This window comes from Protopterus annectens, chromosome 2.part1 (assembly GCF_019279795.1).
Source record: "Protopterus annectens isolate FY-2018-M chromosome 2.part1, PAN1.0, whole genome shotgun sequence".
In the NCBI taxonomy this organism is placed as follows: domain Eukaryota; kingdom Metazoa; phylum Chordata; order Ceratodontiformes; family Protopteridae; genus Protopterus; species Protopterus annectens.
In genome coordinates, this window is record NC_056729.1 from 386,393,307 (window position 1) to 386,416,526 (window position 23,220).

At 37.8% G+C, this 23,220-nt stretch overlaps 1 protein-coding gene across 1 annotated transcript in view; it reads right to left on the minus strand.

Moving 5' to 3' along the window:
- Positions 1-2,755: 2,755 nt before the first annotated feature.
- Positions 2,756-23,220, minus strand: part of CPE (carboxypeptidase E) — a 971,990-nt gene continuing 951,525 nt past the window's right edge. Inside the window, exon 9 of the mRNA XM_044062209.1 lies at positions 2,756-3,522. Coding sequence (XP_043918144.1) covers positions 3,424-3,522 — 99 coding nt within the window. The 3' untranslated portion in view covers positions 2,756-3,423. The remainder of the gene's footprint in view (positions 3,523-23,220) is intronic.

Consider the following 23,220-nt stretch of genomic DNA (forward strand, 5'->3'; position numbering starts at 1 on the left):
AAGAGAAGCAAACATTTACTTCTACACCATTACTAATATTTGTATTGTTGTTATTATTATTACCTCCATATTCGTAAATAACTGCTTTCATTCTCTTTAAAAGTGGATATAATGTCTGAGTTTATCTACCCGCTTTCATTTTATTCTCCTAACACCTCTGACCTAGTCATAGCTTAGAGAGTCCAGCAGAACAGTATATATTCCTTGGCAAAAGCATTCCTCCTCTGAATGCAAAGAAAAAAGTACTCCTGTATGTCACATAAGGAAATGTTCATTACTCTTCCACCTAAAAATAATACTAAAAAAATAAAAGACATCTATACCGTCTAGCAAGGATCCTGTTGGAATTCCCTTAACCGATATTTATAAAAAAGATACTATGGACCAAAACTCATTTTGTGTCAAAATGAGTGTGACATTTTATCTAGCATCTAACAATGCTAAAACTATTTATTTTTCTAAGGAGCAAGTTTGTTTAATATAATAACGACACTGTCTACAATATGCTGTTTTATATTCATGCTTAAAGGAGAGGTGCCCTGCACAATATAAGCTGCACGTCTATCCTGATCTAAGATAGTTAATATTAGTACTATTATGTTTGCAATAGACATTTAGTATTTATAGTGGGTATTTATTTTTACCCTTTAGTGCACAGTGTCAGCTTAGACCTGTGCTCTGCATTCAGTGTCCTACATTGTACAACTCTGTAATGTAAGGGAAACAAACTACAATGTACAGTCATAAAACTGTTGTACTGTGATCATGCTCCAAAATCCGAAAAAAGATAAACCTATTACATGTTACTTTAGTAGGAGACCCCGACCGTAACAGTGATTTCAAAGGTGTGTAACAATTGTTACACACCCCCTAAGCACTGTTATAGTCGGGTATAAGGGACTGGATGTTCCTTTGGTCCCTGAATATCTTTTCTCCTATGTCCACTGAAGTTTAAAGACATTAGTAAGTAAATTATTTAAATCAGGGCAGTATTTAAAAAAATGTCCATAACTTTTTCCTTACTTGTTGCCTATGCTACAGCACTCACTGAGTGCTTTACTGGCTTTCTAAGCAGGCAAAATACACTGCGCTTTTTGTTTTTGTAACTGATAGTACAAGGAGTAGATAGTTTCACTGAGCATAACCTATTATGTGTTCTAGACATGGATACAATATTCAGCTCGAGAGGTGAATTTCTTGGCATCCATGTCTCGAACACATAATAAAGTGGTTATGATCACAGACCTGATCATAACCCTCTATATTATATGGTATTGCATTAAACAGAAACATTTGCACTGTATTTCTAAAAATGTTAGCATGACAGAAAATAACCGAGGAGATGGAAGAAAATTTCATATGGAGAAACAGATGTGTGGTTTCAGCATGGTACTTAATAAGTTATAATACTAATTTAGTTTTAGCAAACCTTACCTAATGCAAGCTTAATGCTCCTGCTAACAGCATATTAAGATACACTGTACTCCAATGTCTACGTATTATAACTTATGGTACTCTTTTGTTATCTATTATCTAGTTTTGATCATGCCCTTTTAAAACAACATACAGAATGTTTGGCATTAGACAGTCAGCAAAATTCCAGTTCTGAAAATGTCCACTCTGCATTCCTTTTTTCTTTATATGAAAGACAGCGTTAACAAGAAACAGAGTACACATGATTAGCCCAGATAAAATCACTTTAGCTAGAAGATCTAGGAGACTCTCTCTCTGATACTCTCCATGTGGGAGGAATAAAGACTCCTTGTTGAAGTTTCAAATAGTTTATTCAGTTAAGCATGTAGACAGACAAATGTTCTTGTTCTAATAGAAAAATAAGAGCAAGAACACTCATCCAACTACCTAATTAACTAAAAAAACTGTTTGAAACTTCAACAAGGCATCTTTATTCCTCCCACAGGGAGGGTATCAGAGAGACAGAGAGTCTGCTAGATCTAGTTAAAGTGGCTTTCTCTGGACAAATCCTTTGCACTTTGTTTCTTGTCAGCCCTGTCACCCTCTGGATCATAGGAAGGATACCAGACCTGGCACGAGCTTTTTAGATTACCTCTGTTTTATACGAAAGACACTGATTCTGAAGCTGTAATGTCACACACACACCTTTAGAAATGTGCATATTTCTGAAAATCTGTAGTATATTAACATTTACAGAATGAACTTAAGCAATAACATACTAAATGAGTCACCAACATTCACAGTCTTTTATAAGATGGCTTGTTTATATTCCTAAGATACCACAAAAGTCCATTTCCAGCTTACATTTCTTGAGATCTCAGAAAGTACAGCAGTACTGTTTGTGGATAATGTTCCTACTTCTAATCTTTAAAGTCAATCCTTGCTTTTTTTCACTCATCTATCCTATCCTGATAACCCCCTTGCATCTGGAACCACTAATCTTAAACCAGCTATGGAGCATTCCTTGGAAAGATAACTTAGAAGGTTGTCTGAACTCCATCTGTGATTTGAATCTATGATGTACACAATATCAAATATCAGTCTACAGCACTCATTTTGAAAATAAACTATTTTAGCATGTATCTTCTATGAAATCTGCAGCCAGCTTTGTGTAGTTAAATAAATACTCACTAGCATACAGTAAGAACACTTTTTTTGCCATTTCATATTTTAAACACAACAGACTATAATCATAAGTATGCATCACAGTCAGATAAATCACACAGTTAATTCAAGCTTCTTTCAAAACAAATTAAGTATCTAAGAGCAAAAATCACTTCTCTGAGGACTTGGGTGTTTTTATTTTAGATATGTGTAACTGTTGCACATTAGGAAAAAATGTGGCATGAAATCTGATAAAATGACAAACATCTACATGAAGTATGTATGATACAGTTCATATTGTTACTTGATAACAAAAGTGTGACAGACTATCATTCCACATTCAATTTCCTGTTACTCCAATGTGTTCTAATTAATGTGGTTCATTTTAATACAGCATAAAATATACCAAAACTTAACTGTGATACAGTACAGATGAATTGAAAAATACAAATACAGATGAAAACATACTCTTGACCATAGATGAGCATGGAATGATGCTAGTGTGACAACATCCAAAAATGTCATCATAAATGCAAATTCATTAGACCACCATTTGTATAAGGTCTGCCTGCTCAGCATTTAGTTGATTTCGGAAACGTAGGGTTGCCAACATTGGGATCTTTCTTTCTATCTTGCTGGCTTGAGTAGTTTTAAAGGGAATAAAAAAAAAACTTTCAGCATGTTTGAAGCACAGTAACCTAACACACACACGCACACACACACACACACACACACACACACACACACACACACACACACACACACACACACACACACACACACACACACACCCTTACTACAAAACTAAACTGAGTATGACTAACAGCAACACAAGATCCCCTCCTTTTAAAAGTTGAGTGTTTCGGACATCATTTTCCACCAGTCCATCAGTTCTTCTTTCTCTTCTTCTTTTCTCTCAGACAAAGATTCAAGTTCAAAGTCAACCTAATTAATACATAAAAAGAATATTACTCATAGGTATCTATTAAACTATATTTATGCAGATTAGCATGAAATATAGAAAGAATTAAGTCACTGCATTTCTCTGATTATTTACTAATTACTTACTTACTGTACACATGCTGACATAACAGAAAGGTATTACTTTATAAAAAAAGAATAACCAATAAGAAAGCAAAGGTAAGACTGTAGAAAAAATATATTTTTTCTGTACTTTCTTTTTCAACAATACTAAGAAGATAACACACCCTGCACCTTAAAATGAGAAACTTCATCTTTCTTACCTGCTTCAAAGTAAAGCACACCAAAGGTAGCAACATTATGCTTTAAATGTAGAACACGTGGAGTTTTTCATGAACAATATAGGTATTGCATGGCTGTGTTTGCATTAATCATCCAGCCACCATCATTCCCCTGTCTGAATGGATTACAGCTGCTGGTATAAAAATGGAATAGCACTGGTCCATCACTAATGGTGGCTTGCCATTTGGTTCTACACATATTCCCTTGTCTTTCTTCTAGGTGGAAGGTACTATGCAATGCCTGCTACAAAATATTCAATCAAAACATAAAAAAACATGATCTTCACTGGATTAAGAGAGTTAGAGGGGGGTATGTTTCTTGCGGGGAGCTGCTTTGTACACACTTCATAGCTAATGGCAGTGTATGCATAAACTAGGATAAATAGGCTGTGTGAAAAGGACACTTTAGAGTCGATTTGAAAAACAACCTACTCTCTAGAAGAAGATAGCTATTCTATCAGCTCATAAACCCTGCTTACAACACATAGCTGCTGGATGTTACAGCTTTGTCCAGAATTCTTGTAGTAAGAAGCTGAGAGGTATGGGTCAACCAGCATGGACAGCACATTGTACATCCTCCCTTGGTTACATGAGTTAAGCATCTGAGGAAAAAACCACTAAGCCACCCCCAAGGACTGTCTAAATGAGAGATCCTCTTGCCTGACGCTCAACCTGCCCGTCATTGGAACACTATGCCTCCTAGGACATAAGGACCTCTGCATGGCACGCTCATCAATTCCTGGCCACCCAGTGAAGCCACCTACCCTTAGTCTGACCTAATCAAGTTCTTTCCCTTAACTCTGTTTATGGGCAAATGACACCAAAAGAGTTTTGTATGTTCCACACTTAGAATAAGTAAATTCTAAATCTTCTTATGTTTAAATGTACCAGTGGAATACCGCAGCACCTCACCTACTGTGATAAAAGGAGTAGCACTAGCATAAAGTGGTTCTGTTAGGGACAGCACAGCAGAATTCCTCAGATGTGGCTTTTCCTTAATCCTCTCCTTACCCAAGTAATTCCCATTCCTCATTCCTTTAAAACTCATATATTCTCTCATATATTTCTCCTATTTTTTATCTGTGTACATTAAGTAATCAATTTCTTTTTCAATACTTTTTTGCATTGCCAGATTTTGTTCAACATAAGGAGCCCCTATTTATTACACCATAACAACCTCCATAGCAACTTTTTGCTGAATTATAAACTGTTACAGATTGTAGAATAATAACATTGTCACAGCCCTCTGCATATTGACACCCAGCACCGCAGGAGTTTTTTTTCCCTCTAAACAAGTATATTGAGTAAACTAGCTTACTGATGTTTTTTTCCCACCACAATTTCTCACAGGCCAAGTGCTGCCCGCTCTGTTGGCCCTCATCACCCCAATTCACACCCACCCCCACTACTTTTAATCTTATAACACCTAACTCCTCCCACTCTTTCTAAACCGACCAATCCCTATCACAACAAATACCTCCTGGCCCCATCTCACCTATTCCATTCTATTTGTATACTGCCTTCTTTAATTCCTTCCCTCCACTCCTACTCTCTTGCCGGAACTCAAACTCTACTACAACCTAATATACAAAAGCAATCATCTCTCTTCCGTGACCAAACCTCCCCAATACTATCTCACCCATACTTAAACTTGAGCTATCTAAACTCTTTATCTCATATCTTTCATCCTCCTTACCTAGTGTCCCCTAGCCTAACTATACTTCTCTATGTTATTCTGTATCACTTAGTGAAATCTCCCTGCACTCCCCATATTTTTATTTGCACTCCCCTTACTTCTTCTATTACATTCTACTACACTCTAATCTTTTATTTCCCTCTGTCAACCAAATATCTCACTAGTGCCACCTCTGAACTGCTTCCTTTAATGTCTTTCGCAAGTATTAATATATTGTTCAACAACAATAGAGAAAGGGGTGAGTCCAATGTAAGGTCCATCGTTCAGCATTCAAAAAGCCAATGAATGATCAATAGAAACAATAGAGTATTCTAAAAACGAAGTAATTTTATAAACCATACAGAAAAGGTAAGCCCTTTCGCAATGGCAACCTATTGCTTCTTCAGACTATTCAAAAACATAATCACACTGAAATTAAATATTAATTGTTACCAGGTAACCACGGTAACAAACAATAGCCAAATCTCATCTGACCAGTCAAATCAGGCATCTCATTAAAGCCATACCACAATAAATATGAATAAAAAAATGTTAAAAGAAAAAATACTTTGCATGTAAATAAAAAGAATAATAATAAAACAAATTATTAAAAAATACAGAACATATGAATAACAGAAACCATGTTATCATCGCACACTTAATTTCAGAAATGGTTTCAATGACACCCTCTCATTAAGACCACTCCCCCTGTCGGCTTGCATCCTAATTATCCATTTAGCTTCATGAATTCTGTGTAAACCCTGATGTTACCTTTCCTATCACTTGGCTTGATGATGTCCACTGCCTTAAATTTGAATGTATGTTGAGGACCTTAATCAGTAATGTGTTTAGCTAATGCATTACTCTGCGTTCCAAGCCTGATATTATATACGTGTTCTCTTATGCGATATCTCAAAATTCTGTTCATCTTGCCTAAATAAAAAGCTTGACATGCTTGGCATACTGCTAAGTAGACCACATTACTAGATTCACAATCTGCCATGACTTTGAACCTAAAAAGGTGTCTAGTGTCAGGACGTCTGAATTCAGAAATGGAATCAATAAAAGGGCAATATTGACAGATGGAGCAGGGTCTATTACTCACTGGCAGAGGGGACAAACAAGCGTTAGCCTGACTTTGAGGATAGCATAACATCCTACAAAGATTCCGCTTGTTCTTAAAGCAGAATCTAGGATAATCACCCACTATAATTTTAATCATGGGATCCAAAGTTAACAGTGACCAATGTCTTCTAATAATGCCTATAATCGCATCATGATCACTACTAAAATTCAGTGGAACTCTTAGTTGGTTAAAGTTATCTCGTCTAATGGTTCTAACATCCCCTGTAGTATCATCAGAAAAAATAAGGTTTCCCTATGTTGTTTCTTGCATTCAGCACTTTATTCATGCATGCTATCTCAATATCACAGTGACCTCTATCACGGAACTTGTCACTTAACCTGACAAGTTCCTCCTTAAAAATCATCGTCATTTACATAAAGTCTAGAGGTGCATAGACCTTGGCCCATAATAATATTACACAAGATGTGTCTACGGTGCATACTGTGTCTGTGCAAGTATGTGTTCCGATGACATGGTTTCCTATAAACACCAGTTTTGATACTGCCATCACATTTCTTAATATTAACATCTAAGAAATGTATCCTTTCCTGAGAACTCATAATGGTAAATTTCAAAAATGAAAGTGAGGAATTAATATTTGTATAAAAAACATTTAATTCATTATCACATCCTCTCCAAATCAAAAAGAGATCATCCACAAATCATTGATAAAACATTATGTTTCTCCCAAACCATGCACTCTTGATAAAGGTTTGGTCTTCCCACCATGCCATTACCATGTTGGCGTAGTTATTGGCACTGGACATGCCCATAGCCACGCCATCATTCTGCAAGAAATATTGTTGATCAAAAAGGAACACATTGTTCTCCAATACAATATCCATAAATAAAGTAAATCAATAAACCTATGGTCATAATCACTATGTTCTAAGAGACAACTTTTCATTGTTTCAAGGCCATAAGTATTAGGAATTTTAGTAAAGAGGGATTGAACATCCATAGTCACAAATATAAATGACTGATCAAATGTATGGTGTTGACTAAAGCAAAATAAGTTTTGCAGAAACTGTTTAGAAGCTCTCAGCACATGTTCATTTTCATCAATGATTGGTCTCAAGTGTTTCTCAACAAAAAATGAGAAAGTTTCAGTGCACCAATTTCTCCCCGCTACAATTGGTCTGAAAGGAGGGTTATACTGGTCTTTATGAACTTTTGGTAAACCTTGTATAATAGGAATTAAGGGTTCTTTTACAATGAAATAGTTATACAAAGTAAGCATTTAGCGTACGCTGAATTAGTTCCTCCATGACTAAAATATTCTCATAAGTGATCACAGTGTATGTGGAATATGTGGAACTATCACTTAGTAAGGCATTCATGGCTGAGTAATAAAAGGATCTATCCATAACTACAGTAAGACCACCCTTATCAGCGGATCTTATAACTATAGTGGGGTCTTTCATCAGTGAATTCAAAGCTCATTTCTCACGTTTTGTAAGATTATTAAAAGCTTTATCATTTTTATCATCTTCAAAGTATGAATATCTGTTTCACAAATCTGACTAAATACATCAAGTACAGGATGCATTACAGGTATTAATGAACTGGGTTTCCTAAAAATAACATTTTGTTCAGGCACTGAATGTTTAAACATCATTTTTAAAGTGACATTTTGTAAAAACATTTTTAGATCAATAACAGTCTCAGTTGATGAGGCTCGTTGAGCTGGTATAAAACTTAAGCCTTTTTCTAGGACTGATTGTTCATCCAAGGATAAATACCTGGAGGAAATGTTCCATAGTAATGATTTTTGGCTTGTGACCACATCTTCTTCAAGGATCTGTTGTTGTCCATTTCCATTTGTAACTTTCCGTTTTGTTCGTCCTCTGTGTTCGTAAAAGGTTGTTGCCATTCAGGTGTTTCCAACTGACAGAAAGAGGAAAAACCGGAAAATGTAGATGAATCCTTATCAGCCATCCTAGACACCCAGGCCTCTGGATGGATAGTTTTCCTTCTGATGTCAGAACCCAATGGTAATGAGTCTTCATCAGCACGTATATCACACATCAGCCTATTTTGTTTATGTCCACTGTTGGAAGGTATATCATTGGTGGCAGTCATCAAGTTAGTCCTTTCTCCATTAGCTGAGTTGTTCTCAGGATTTACTGTACCCTTGGTAACATTAAAAGTACATTCCTCATTCCTCTGTTCACTGGCCTGATTAGTAAAAACCCTCGGCCATGTAAAAACATGCTATTCTTAAAATCATTCAGATCGTGGGCGATTTTCTTCCTTTTAGTTTGTAGTAGTCTCCTCTCATACAGAAGAACAGATTCTGTAATATCTTGTACACTGTTGTCAATGGTTAATGATGGAAATAATTCATACAGGGTCTTTTGCTGCTTCGTCACACTCTCAATAAGGCTGTTTTCCTCAGATCTGAAACAGTCTTAAATCAAGTTCTTCCACTTAACTCTGTTCCTGAGCAAATGACACCAAAAGAGTTTTGACATAAGGACCTCTGCATGGCATGCTCATCAGCTCCTGCCCACCCTCTGAAGCCATCAACGCTTAGTCTGACCTAAATCAAGTTCTTCCACTTAACTCTGCTTGCGGGCAAATGACACCAAAAGAGTTTTGACATAAGGACCTCTGCATGGCATGCTCATCAGTTCCTGCCCACCCACTGAAGCCATCAACGCTTAGTCTGACCTAAATCAAGCTCTTCCACTTAACTCTGCTCGCGGGTAAATGACACCAAAAGAGTTTTGAATGTTCCACATTTAAAATAAGTAAATTCTAAATATTCTTATGTTTAAATGTACCAGCAGAATAATGTAGTACCTTACCTAGTGTGACAACAGGAGTAGCACTAGCATAAAGTGGTGCTATTAGAGACGGCATAGCAGAATTCTCAGATGTGGCTTTTCCTTAATCCGCTTATTGCCCAAGTAATTCCTATCCTTCATTCCTTTAAAACTCATATATTCTCTCATATATTCCTTCTATTTTCTATCTGTGCACATTAAGTAATCAATTTCTTTTTCAATACTTTTTTGCATTGCTGAATTTTGTTCAACATAAGGAGCCCCTATTTGCTACAGCATAACAACCTCCATAGCAACTGTTTGCTGAATTATACACTGTTGCAGATTGTAGAATAATACATTGTCACAGCCCTCTGCATATTGACACCCACCACCTCAGGCATTTTTTTTCTCTAAACAAGTATACTGAGTAAACTAGCTTACTGATAGTTTTTTAACCACAATTTCTCACAGGCCAAGTGCTAACTAGTGTCCCCTAGCTTAACTAGACTTCTCTATGTTATTCTGGATCACTTAGTGAGCTCTCCCTGCACTCCCCATATTTTTATTTGCACTCCCCTTACATCTTTTATTACATTCTACTATACTCTGGTGTTTTATTTCCCTCTGTCAACTAAATATCTCTAGAGCCACCTCTTACCTTCTTCATTTAACGTCTCTCACAAGTATTAATATATTGTTTCACTCTCATTTAACCCTATTTCTCTTTTTATTGTTAACTCATGCAGCACTCAACTATATTTCCCCTCTCTCTACACCTATATCTGTCACACCCTTCCAATCCAGTCCATCAGAGAGCTACTCTGATATATCCCACACCTTACTTTGAATAATTACTTTTCCCTAAAATAATAATTCTTCCTTTACAATGCACTAACCTATACCTCCAGAATCTCTTTAGCAGATCAAAAAGAAACCAGTTACCATTCATTTACTCTCCTATATTTTCAAACTTACTCCTACGCAGTGATATCCATCTTAATCCCGGATCCACTTCCTCCCTACCAACCACCCTAACTTCTATAAATCCTTAAATATTGTTATACTAAACTTCCAAAGTATTCATAACAAATCACTGACTTCCCTGCCTGGGTATCCCACATTCAGCTAGATATCATTGCTACTACCGAGACCTGGCTCAAACCTAACATAAAAGACTCTGAATTTCTCCCCCCATGCTTAAATGCCATAAGGTTGGATAGACTTCACAAAAAGGGGGTGGTATAGCACTTCTTTTCCCTAATACCTAGACTATAATTTTGTACTCAAACACTATTCCCCAGTTCTCTAATGCTAAAATTCTCATTTCTTTTCTAAAAATAAACAACTACAATAGAACATGTTTCATAGTTTTACATATATATATATATATATATATATATATATATATATATATATATATATACATACACCCCCTGGCAACAGCATACCTATTCTAGAAGAGATCCTTGCCTGAATCTCTAATACAATCAAAAATGAGGTCACCATTCTGGGAGACGTCAATATTAACTGGCCAAACTTCTGCTTTAATTTCCCTTCCTCTAACATTAACCTATTTCAATTCACCCAACTCATCTCAACTCCGACAAGGTTCAACAAGAGTAATAAGGAAGGTTCCATCCTAGACTGAATACTGGTTACTGATTCAAGTAAAATCTCTGCAGCAGGTACATTGCCAAATGCACTCAGTGACCATCTCCCTGCTTTTATTCATAGAAGAGTTCCCTCCTTACAAAAGGAACATCACTACAAACAAATACCGAATCTGACCAACCTCAAACCACGGATATTTATCAATATATTCAAAAAATTGAACTAGTACATCCTAAAATTGCTACCTCTAGATGACACAGTGACTTCAACTGTCACTTTATCAGTAGCATATCAAACATTACTGCCAACTTTCCTCAACGTCACTGTGGCCCAATTGCAAATACTTCTAATTACAATGTATCATTAATACAATCCTCTACCACTCACCCTCCTTCCACTATGACCTCTTTCCATTCTTGTGAGGCAACTACCCTGCCCATACCCACATTCACCCTTAAACCTGTTTCAACAAACACCATGAAAAGACTACTTCTCAAACTCAAACCTACCTCCATTGCAGCTGATAACCTGCCCACAGAATATCTAAAATTAGCAGCTGAAGCCATTGCCTACCCCATCAGTATACACATCAACAAATCCGTCTTTGAATCCTATGTTCCAATACTTTGGAAAAAGGCATTCATTTTACCTCTTCACAAAGTGGTAACTCTACTGATATCATTAACTTCTGTCCCATAGCCATCCTTTTTTCCTATCTCCAAGCACCTTGAAAGCTATATTCACATACAACTTTTAAATTTTATCCTTAACAACCAGATTCTATCACCTACACAGCACGGTTTCAGACCAGGTGACAGTACTATGACTGCCTTGATATCTTTCCTGGACACCGTAAATAAAGCCCAAGACTCAAGCAAAATAGTCTCTTCCCTATTTCTTGACTTATCAAAAGATTTTGATACAGTCTCTCACCCAATACTTCTAACTCACCTCTCAAAAATTGGTCTCACCCCCTCCTCTTTTAACTGGTTCTCAAGTTACTGGATAGTCAACAAGCAGTTATCAACACACAACAACAGTTAAATGGCAAAACTCCCTCTTTCCATATCTTCACAACTCTAATGGTGTCCCCCAAGGCTCTATTAGGTCCCCTCCTATTTAACATCTTTATTAATAATCTTCATTATTCATCCAGTCAGGGCTCTCTTATACAATATGCAGATGACTCTACTATTATCTGTTCCACTGATTCCGTGTCTCATCTACAACAAATCACTCAGCTGGCACTGACCTCCATTGAAAGCTGGCTCCGTAACAATTAACTGGCAATTAATCCACACAAAACCATGCTACTCCTTTTTACCCCAAAGAAAAAACTCTCTTAAACAAACCCCAGTTCACCATACAGTCTCAAAACAACACAATAATCAAAGTTGTTACTCACACCAAATTACTGGAAGTAATAATATACGAACATCTAAAATCTGACTTGCACATAAAACATAATATTAACAAAGCACATCAGAAACTAGGCATCCTCTGTCAGCACAAGCACTTTCTTAAGTCGCCCACTAGACAAACCCTTGCTACCACTTACTTACTACCCTCTTTCATCTATGGTGCCCCATTACTCACTAACCTTCAATTCTCTCTAAAAACTAAGCCTGAAACATGCTTCAATAAAATTGTCAAGTTTGATACAAATTCTAAATATTCTGCCCACCACTGTACATCCCTACACTCTCTTAATTAGTCTGAACTCCCTCACTGTCTCACTTAACTGCAGTTGACAAGTGTGCATAAAATAATGTACAAACCTTTACTCTGTCCTGCCCTTAGTTCATTATTTAGCAACTATCTACTCAAACTCTCAGATCTGAAAGTCAACAACTTTTGCTGGTCCACAAACCTAAGCTACCTGCCATTCAGCTTCTAAGCTCATGCACTGTAGCCAGGACCTAGAATGCTCTTCCATTAACAATTAGAACTAATCAAGTCCTAACATCTTTCAAAACTTCTTTACATGTGCACCTCTCTTCATCCTGGAACTGCATGTGCACCAAGCCCATACCTTAAATCTCGACTCCCTCTTCTTCTGAATATACTCTAATACCCAACCACTTATCTACCATACTGTTTCTCTTTAATTAATCACTATCACACAAAATGTCCTGTTATAACAATAGCTCTTCTTTGGCAGCAGTTTATTTATTGTCAGCCTTTTTTATTATCTTTTTTGTATCATGCTGTAACTTAAGCTTGTAAGAATTGTAACAATTTGACATTTGTTTTATATTTACATTATATATTGTTAAATACTTGTCTATGTATATATTTATTGTGGAGCTTTTCTCCCTGGGCCTCCACTGAAAATGGGCTCATACTGACCCAGTGGACTATTCCGGTAAACAAATGCCAATTAATTAATTAACTAACTAACTAACTAATTAATTAATTAATTAATTAATTAATTAATTAATTAAGTAATTGATTAATTAATTAAAGATATAAGGTCAATAATAGACAACTGAAATGTTGACCAGCGTGTATCTACAACAATAAACAGTGCATATTTTGTAGCCCATCTAATTCTTAAAGGCATGTCTAGTCATTCCAATGGAATCACTGTACCATTTTATACCTAACTTCATTGAAAACAATGCTGCATTCTGCAGCTTTCAAGCAAGTCACTTGAAAAAGCTTGAAAACTTGCAACAATTCCTTACAAGAAAGATCACTGTAAAAACTGAATTATTCAGAAAGGCTTAAAGAAATGTCAGTGTATTCTGCCTCATTGTTACCTCATTTACTATAAAAGCTCACCAGACTCTGCTACACTTTGCTATGAGGGAAAGGTTAGTTTGCTTTTTATTTGTTGTATTTTGTATTACTTTATTGCCTTTTTATATTTTGAATACTGTGATTTGTTGTCTTTACCTTGTGTTTTACTTGTATTCTGCTTTTAACTGCATATTAAAACTTCAAAAGAGACCACAGCTCTGTCTCTTGTGAGTCAGGCATACATTTTTCCCGCCCACCCACCCACTTACTTTCGTGTATTTAAATACCACAGTCTTTCTAGCTGCCTGCCTCCTATGTTAATTTGACCATATATCTCATTTCCACTCTGCTTTCACTGGCTTGAGTGAGTAAGCACAAAATTATCACTTTGTGAAATCACTCCCCTTCAACTATTTAAATTTATTAGCCATCCTACTATATTCTATAGTACCAGAATACAAAAGTGACCACCCTCTTTCAATCTATCTTGCTGTTTCAAAAATAGTGACTCTCCAGTAAAACTTAACTTTTTAGACAGGTAAAACTTAAGTTACCTACTTTCACATCTAACTTCTCTAGTGCACACTGCAGTGTTTAGGATAAACCACTTTTTTTCATCTTACCTTTAAGCATCCCTGTGACTAGCACTTGCTCTAATACCTGCTGGAAAGCATTATGAAGCCTTAAACTGATACAACCACTCAACTCTCCTTGTTAATAAGGAGAACTTAATTGTAGGCACTAAACAGCCTATAACTGCAAAGTATCTTGCTAAGGCAAGGAAAAATAGCTCCTGTACTTTACAAAAAAAGCACCAAACCAGGCATGTCCAAGGGTCAGCTTCTGGTGATTTCTCTAGTCCACCTGGTGAATCTGGGCATACTGGGGCAATGCAGAAATTGCCTCATGCACACAGACAACCCTCTCCTCCTACCATCCAACACTACAACCTGTGAGAGATGCACTTACATAGCCAAACTGGAAGAAAAGCTCTCTCCACCCAAGATTGTGCTAGACAGTCAAGAGGAGAAGGTTAACACCTGCACTACATCTCAAGCAAGACATAGCCCTTCTAAACCCACACCACCAACACCCACACATAGCAACATTAAATACACATATGAGGAGGCCCTTAACTGTAACCTGCCCAAGCAACAACGACCTCCGAAGCTGAAATGCAAACAAACATTAATCACAACCAAAGTGTCACATAGCTCACAACACCAGTGTGCCACCCAGCAACAGCCCCTAAGGCAAGAGTACCTAACACTTTAGTCATAGGTGACTCTATAGTCAGGCACACTGATGTCCCATTCACCAGGCTGAACAAGGAGAAAATTACAGTCAGCTGCCTGTCGGGTGCCAGGATCCGCCTCATAACGCATGCACTCAAGTCACTCCACAACAAGTACAAATATGACTCTGTCATTGTCCATGTTGGAGTGAATGACTTGAGAGGTACCTCACTGGACTACATGAAAAGAGACATGGAAGAGGTCTCGGATCATGTGGCCCAGGCAGGTATGACCTTAGCCCTGAGTAGCATCCTGCCTTCACCCAGAATGATACCACAATATAAGGACAAAATGACTGACTTCAACAATTGGCTAAGCTTCTGGTGTCACTTCAAGGGAATCCAGTATCTGTCTGCCCGGACAACATGATTGACAGACCACGATGATTTGCCAGAGATGGTCTGCACCTGTCGCCCCTGGGATTCAGGTTATTGGCTAAGGTTCTTGCCACCCCTATAGTGCCTTTTTTAGGCAAAATTCAAAGGACAAAACCACCACCATAACAGGTACAAGCATTCAAATTCTAAAGGTAATGCTACTCAATGCTAGAAGTCTAAACCTCAAAATGCACTCTCTCGCGGCACTCCTAAAAATGGAGAACATTGATATCTGTGCAGTAACTGAGACCTGGTTCAAGGATCCAGAGACCACCCCTGCAACACCAGGCTACAACTCTTACCACACTTTTCGGCCACCAAACCAGGACCGAAACACTAAAGGTAGAGGAGTGTCCATATTCACCAAGGATATTCACACCACCAGGCTAACTGCCCAACACAATGCATCTGAAATTCTCCAGGTGCAAATAACACTAGATAAGACTGCAATCCAAATTGCAGCTTGCTGCAGATCCCCCACCATGCCCCAAGATTCTCACTACACCTTTCTAAACATACTGGACAATATAAAGATACAACCAAACACCCTAATACTGGGTGATTTCAACTACCCTGCCATTAACTGGGAAAACTACTCGTGTACCAACACCTTTACCCAACAGTTCTTGGAATTTATAAACTCCAACGCCCTGGATCAAATAATCCATAGTCCCACCAGGGGCTCCAGTATCCTAGACCTGGTCATTACCAACATGGAAAATCAATGCTCCAGACCTATGGTCACCCCCTCATTGGTCAGGTCTGACCATAAGCTAATCATCCTTAACATCCACATCCCACCCCCACCCCCAGTAAAGAAACCTCCATAAAAAACTTCTCCAAAGCCAACTTCAGGCTATTGAAGTCAGAAGTGACAAACTTCATGACACCCATGCAGACGGGAACTGAAAGTTCGACTGCTGAATCCTACACTAAGGCACTGTACGAGCACATCCACTCATGCATGAATCATGCCATCCGAAATAGAACCAAGATGCTCTCCTCCAAAAAAAGGAAGCCAATCTGGTGATCCCCTGCCATAAACAGCCTTTACAACAAATGGAAGAAACTGTTGCAGAAAAGAGGAAAATCCCAGGATGCAAAAAACTCCCTTACCAGCCTCAGTAAGAAGCTGAGATCCTTCATAAAATCCTCCAAAGCTAGTTATAAAAATAAAATTGTCAGATTCTGAGGACAACCACAAGGCATTCTATAACTATGTCAAGAATCTAATGGAATTAAATATACTGATCCTAAGGAGATTGCCAATATCCTGGCAGACCAATTCAGTGCCAACTTCACCCCTCTCTCACCCCCTAAATGGCCCATTTATTTACAGGAAGATTACCAAATTCTGGTAATAATGGCCACACAAGTAAAAAACGCACTCTCCAAAGCTAAAAATACAGCATCCATGGAACCAGATGACATCCCAGGCTGTGTATTACATGAACTACAAAATGAACTGGCACCTCACCTAAGTGTCATGTTTAATCATAGCCTCACCTCAGGCTTCGTGCCCACTGAGTGGCGCACAGCTACAGTTATCCAACTCCACAAGGGGGGAATCCACCTTGGATCCTGGGAACTACCGCCCCATTAGTCTGACAAGCCTGATCTGCAACGCCATGGAACGTATTATCATGGAACTTATAAACAAAGACATTGGCAATCTTCAAACACTGGACCCCACCCAGTTTGGGTTCATGGAGGGCAGATCTTGTCTCCTGAACCTGACTGACTTCTTTGAATCAGTCTCCAGAGCCGTGGACGAGGGTAAGGCAGTCCACACAGCCTATCTGGACCTTGCCAAGGCCTTTAACACCATCCCCCACTCTGGAATCATAGATAGACTTACTAAGCTGTGCATTAATCCCTACGTCACTCGATAGGTTGCCAACTGGCGTACTGACAGAACCCACACTGTAAAAGTAGCCAACTCTAAATCCAGCTCCAGACAAGTGACAAGTGGAGTACCTCAGGGTTCAGTCCTGGGACCGCTCTTGTTTGGCATCTATGTCTCTGAAGTACAGACCAACACTAAGGGACTCTGGCTAACAAAGTTCGCAGATGACTGCAAACTGGGAGCCATTACTGAATCCCCAAATGATGTGGATGCCCTACAAAAGGGCCTTACAGAAACAGATGCTTGGTGGTAAAGCCATGGGCTCAAGCTCAATGCCAAGAAATGTATAGTTATCCCCTTTGGGAAAAAAATGTACCCGTGAATTACCACATAGGTGGCAGTACACTAAACACTGAAAGTGTGATAAGAGACTTAGGGACACAGGTGGACAGTGGTCTCATCTTCGATAACCACATCGCCACAACAGTCAGGAAATCCTTCTATGTGGCACACCTCATCAGTAAGGGCTTTTCATCCAGAAAAAAGGAGGTCATTGTCCCACTATACTCATCCCTCATTAGACCCATTATAGAATACAACGCCCCGTTTGGTATATACCTTTCAAGACACATTGCAATGTGCAGATCTGAGCATATTTATAAGAGAAGCATGAGGAACTACTTGAATCTGCAACAAGTGGAAAGGCTGCAGAAATACCTCACTAAAAGAATCACAGGCCTAAAGCAGATGCCTTATGCTGACCGCCTTAAAAAACTCCAGCTATACTCTGGCGCATATCGTCTACTCAGAGGCGATCTCTGCTTAACATACAAGGCCATGTCAAACCCAGAGCTGTTGGACATGCTACACTTAAAGAAATCCAATCCCTCAGAACCACACGCTCCAGGGATCTAAACCTTGTCATCACAATAAACAAAACATGCTGGAGGGATAGGTTCCTGACCCAGAGACTCCCCAGACTCTGGAATAGACTGCCCATACATGTCAAGCAGAGTGCCTCTTTGGCCCTCTTCAAAAGGAATCTTGACGACTGGATGGGAGAAAGGAAATTTACTCAGTCACCCTGCTAGTCAGGGGTCCAGGGAAGTAAACAGTGTGGGAAGAAATAGCCAGGGAATTGTTATGGCTAGGCTTGTATAGGCCTTAGGGCCGATAGCCTAGTACCAACCTATGAACCTATAAGTGGCAATTCCTGTCTTCCCTATAAGTAAAAACAAAATGAAAACTCCAGCAGAGCTAGAAATTCCACTGAGTGACCTCCCAAACCTCTTATATCAGAGGCACATGGGATATATGCAAATGACAACACCAACAAGAAAGTAACGGCCAACCTCCGTTCAGTACCAAACAAAAGTAAAAAGTTCGAAGGGATCCAGAAACTGCCACAGACCACAAGTTGATAAATTCAAAGAATAAAGATTAACGCTTTATTTATACTGCGTTTTCGTCCACAAGTGACTTCATCAGATAACAAAGTGTACTCCATACAAACTGAGCTTAAATATATGCAAATGATCCTTATGAACATCAGGTGTTTCAGCTAATTGGCGATTCTGAATGTCCATGACTTATTCTGTTGTTTGAATGGACAATTTCAGGGATCAAGGGAACCACTAGACACCAGGGAGAACTTAACAAGATATGATGTATGAAACTCTAACATCAGGCATTAATGCAAGAAAAGGAGACATCAGGAGCATTCAGACAACTCAGGGACAGGAATGAGGTCTGTGGTGTGTTTGTACATGTTTTACTATGTGTATTGTGTGTGACAGAGTGAATGGGGGTGCCTGTGCTTTCATTATGCAGCCGCCAATACTGTTAACTATGACCTGAAGTGTTGATCTGCACTTTGCAGTAGTTAAGGTGAGTCAGAGGCATGCAAATTAGCCCATAATGAGGTCTTTTCTCATTGCAACTAATATGCCTCTGAATCGTAAATTGCCACACTGGAATAGCAGGACCTTTTTTCCCTTGGGCCATACAGCCTGTGCTGGGGTTCTTAATAAGTCTTCTGGAATGTCTGATCCAATCTATCTGAAAGTCTGTGCATGCAATGCACCACACAGGAGCTTAGTCCAGACTCAAGAAGGTAATATTAAACATAAATATTGCAAAAGAAAAATATGTGACAGTTACAATACCTTCACATTTTACAAAATAAGCTTCTCATAGTCTGTCATTAATGTCCTTCAAAAATAATCTTTACATGCATCAGGGATGTAGAGAAAATATTAAGGTGGGTTTGTAGCTATCAACATTATTGGAGGCCAGTAAGTTGCAAGCTTGAAAATTTAAGTTATGAGCCTATAACCTTAAGGCCATACTGACCGTGCTTCCTCAATTTGTGATCCATCTGAATCATGAGCTACATGTTCCTTAGCAGAATAATGTCTCCAGAGTCCACTATGACAGGCATGCATGAATGATGCCATCCTTTGCTTTTGGCTAACAGAAGAACTGTCCGTTCAAGATGATGAATCTAATTTCTAGCCATTAACTTTTACTTCAACCTCTCCAGCTAGTTAGTCTTGTTTTAGGACAGGTAATTAAACCATGGTTGCCAGGATTGTAGTTAGGGCTCTACCACTTTATGCCATGGGGCTAGCTGTTATATTAGCTTATTTGCTTTCTACGGCTTGCTTGAAAGATTTAGTTCTGATCATCTTGTAAGTAAATCATGGCTCATAGGATGACTAGTTCTAGCTGTTATATACTTCTACAGCAAACCAGCAGCAATACAACTAAAAACAATCACCCTGATAACTTCCTCCATATGTGCTGAAAATATTAAGTCATCATGATCATTATCAATCCGCTTTTTCCCATTTTTACATGGGATTGGGGAGATGTCACATCAACATTGTGACTAAATCACTTTGAGCCAATTTTTTCATTGCCAAGGCACTAGTGCCAAATAAAAATTGTTTTATGAGTTTATCAATATTTACAGGTATGACCTCTATATACATACCCAATTCTAAACATCCCAGTGTCTGTGATGTGGTTGTATTTTAGTGATAATTATGTATTTTTTTTTAAATGTGATTGTATTATATGAACATGGAGCATTTTATTATTGTTTTTTGATCTTTCATAATTTTATTACCAGTGGTACTCCTACTTATATTATTTTATGTTGTTATTTGAAGTGGTAGTGTTTAAACCAAGACTTACTTGTCTTGATCCTGAATTTGTGTTTATGCAGAAACAATAGAGTGTAGCAATATACTTTCATTGTTGATTTAAAAATGGTAAAATATATAGCATATATAATTCTAACATAGTTTTTTAAATCTGCTGTAGGTTACTAGTGGTTGCTGCTTTAAATATTTTGTTAAGGTTAATTGAGTGTTAATTAGTTTAACTATATCTATTTGAGGTACTATTGAATGTGTGTTTTTTCTGAAAAGCGCTTTAAAAATAAACGTTTTTTGCTGACTGCTAACTGCTTCCCACTGCTCTGTTTTACCCTTTTCGAAGTTGTGTTTGCTTTTTGTGGTTCTTGGGTAAAAATATTTCACAGAGTGATTGACATAAGTTGACATAAGTGATAGAAATGTAGTGCCTCCAAGTTCTTTAACATCCGGATGCTCAACAATAAAACAACCACTGGGAACGGACTTCTCACCTCCATGAGATCTTTACACTGACTGCTTCTAGAAAGAAGTATAGTGCATGACATGCAGTGTTTTTATTAGCTATGTTAGCATAGTCAGAGGTATATACTCCATGCACTATGTTCACCTTTTTCTAGTTACAAAATATACCTGTCTGATATGCAGTCTATGAGGTAGCATGTATTACATTGAACTAATCATTTAAGTTATGCTTTACTTTATATTGAGCAAGTCATGAGATTTTTACTTCAAATTATACTATTACTTCTTTCAGTAGACATTACAGTGAATGCAGTTTTTCAATCTTTGAAATGATTACCATCTTCTGAACTGCCTATGTATTAGTCTAGATTCTTCAATGGTCTTCCAAATCTAGAATATTTAAAAGGACTGCATTGTGTTAGGAGGCTTACTAAATAACAGAAAAACAGGAGATGCAATCTAAACTCCATGACATCTGTATTCCAACTGATTTCGTTAGAAACAATGCTGTAACTAATGGCATGGTGATCACTGTAGCTAACTCATTACCATTAAAACTATGCATCCATAACTGACATCCTCTTTTTTAAATTACAAAATATATCTGCACTATATACATACGTGGTAGCATGCTTTTTGTTACACTGATCACATAAAATGAACCTTTACACTATACTATATAACTCATGAGCTGTTTTGCATCAAAATTAAATTCTGCACTCATTCAAAGACAAATTTCACAATGCAACTTTTTAATTCTTAGAATTAAGTTTAAATCTGAAACAGTCCCTATATTTCTCTGGTTTCTTCATCAGTTTACCATATCTGGGGAATTTATTGAGACTTACCATATCTGACATCCGGTCATCCCATTTCAACAGTTGTTGCTGCATAACAGTATAATTTGTAGACTTACCATCATAAGTGTCTCTTTGCAACTCTTGACTTCTACATTCATTACAGGCTCTGTCTTCTTCCTGGCCATGACACTACTAGTTGCACATAGTCCTGCAGGTTCAGTTTTGGCAAATTTGTCTTGTACAACTATCTGAGATTTCTTTACCATAGATAAGTATCATCCCTGTGAACTACACAAGACCTAGGTTCAGCCACTTTTTAAACTTCAGCTTCAGGCCACAGATTTTCCATTGGCTTTAGATTTTTTACTTTGTCTCCCACCTTGAACTTAGGAAATATTCTGCAGTTTCCAGCACAGTAATATTTATGTCTCCATTGATTTCTTTCCAGTATTTGCCTTAATTTATGATTTTCCAGCATCAGTAATGTTGCTTAAGTAATGCTGCTCAATTTTCTACTCGACAAGTTAAGTTACTGAGAGAACAAGTCCCAGCAGTACTCCTGGTTTTCCAAAACTGCAACCTGACAACACTGATAGTATTTGCTATAAATCTTTCTTATAAGATTGTTCACTGTTTGTGTAGTTCTCTCTATTCATCCCTTGTACTATGGATATTTAGGACTAGACATTATGTTTGAATTCACATTCATGCACAAGTCTTCCAAAGTCCTGACTTGTGCAGTGTAGGCCATTGTATGAAATGAGAACATCAGGTATCCCTCTCTCAAAGTAGATTTTAATTCACTAATCATACTTGCATGCATGTCTGTAAGTTTGAAAATTTCAGTAATCTTGGAATAACAGTCCACATGTATGAGATATATGGTTTCTGTGAAAAGAAACAAATCAGTGTTCACTTGATTCCACTGACAATCTGGAACTAGGTATGCTAACTTCTCCACCTTTGGATTGTTGCTACACTATCCTTGCAGATGTAAAAGTCTGCACTACTTGTTCGATGTGAGCCAACATTCCTGGCTAAAACATATTTTTTACTCTACCCTTGCAGTATACTGTTATTAATGTGATACCTGCATCCTCTCAAGCATTCTTTTCAGTTGATTTGGAAATATTATTTTGAAACCTTTGACCAATAAGCCTCAAACACAACTTTTTCTTTACCGATTACTTCTGCACAGGCTTCCCTTTCTTAGTAGCATCTTTCAGGAAATTAATTTCTAAGTCAGCTTCAGAATATTGCTGAAAGATTTACTTATTTTCTACTGCAGTCAGTGTTGCCCAAAGAATCTCAAATTCAGCTTCAAGTAGTTCCTCATGCTTCTCTTATAAATATGTTCAGATCTGCACATTGCAATGTGTAGCTCCTTGCACTGTCTTTATTTCACCTTCAGATCATGCTTCCACAGGTTAAATAACCTCCTCTACAGTCTCAGAGCTACACAATTGACTATGCTTTCCAGAGGTTTACGGTCCGTTTCCTTCAGAATAGCTTTAT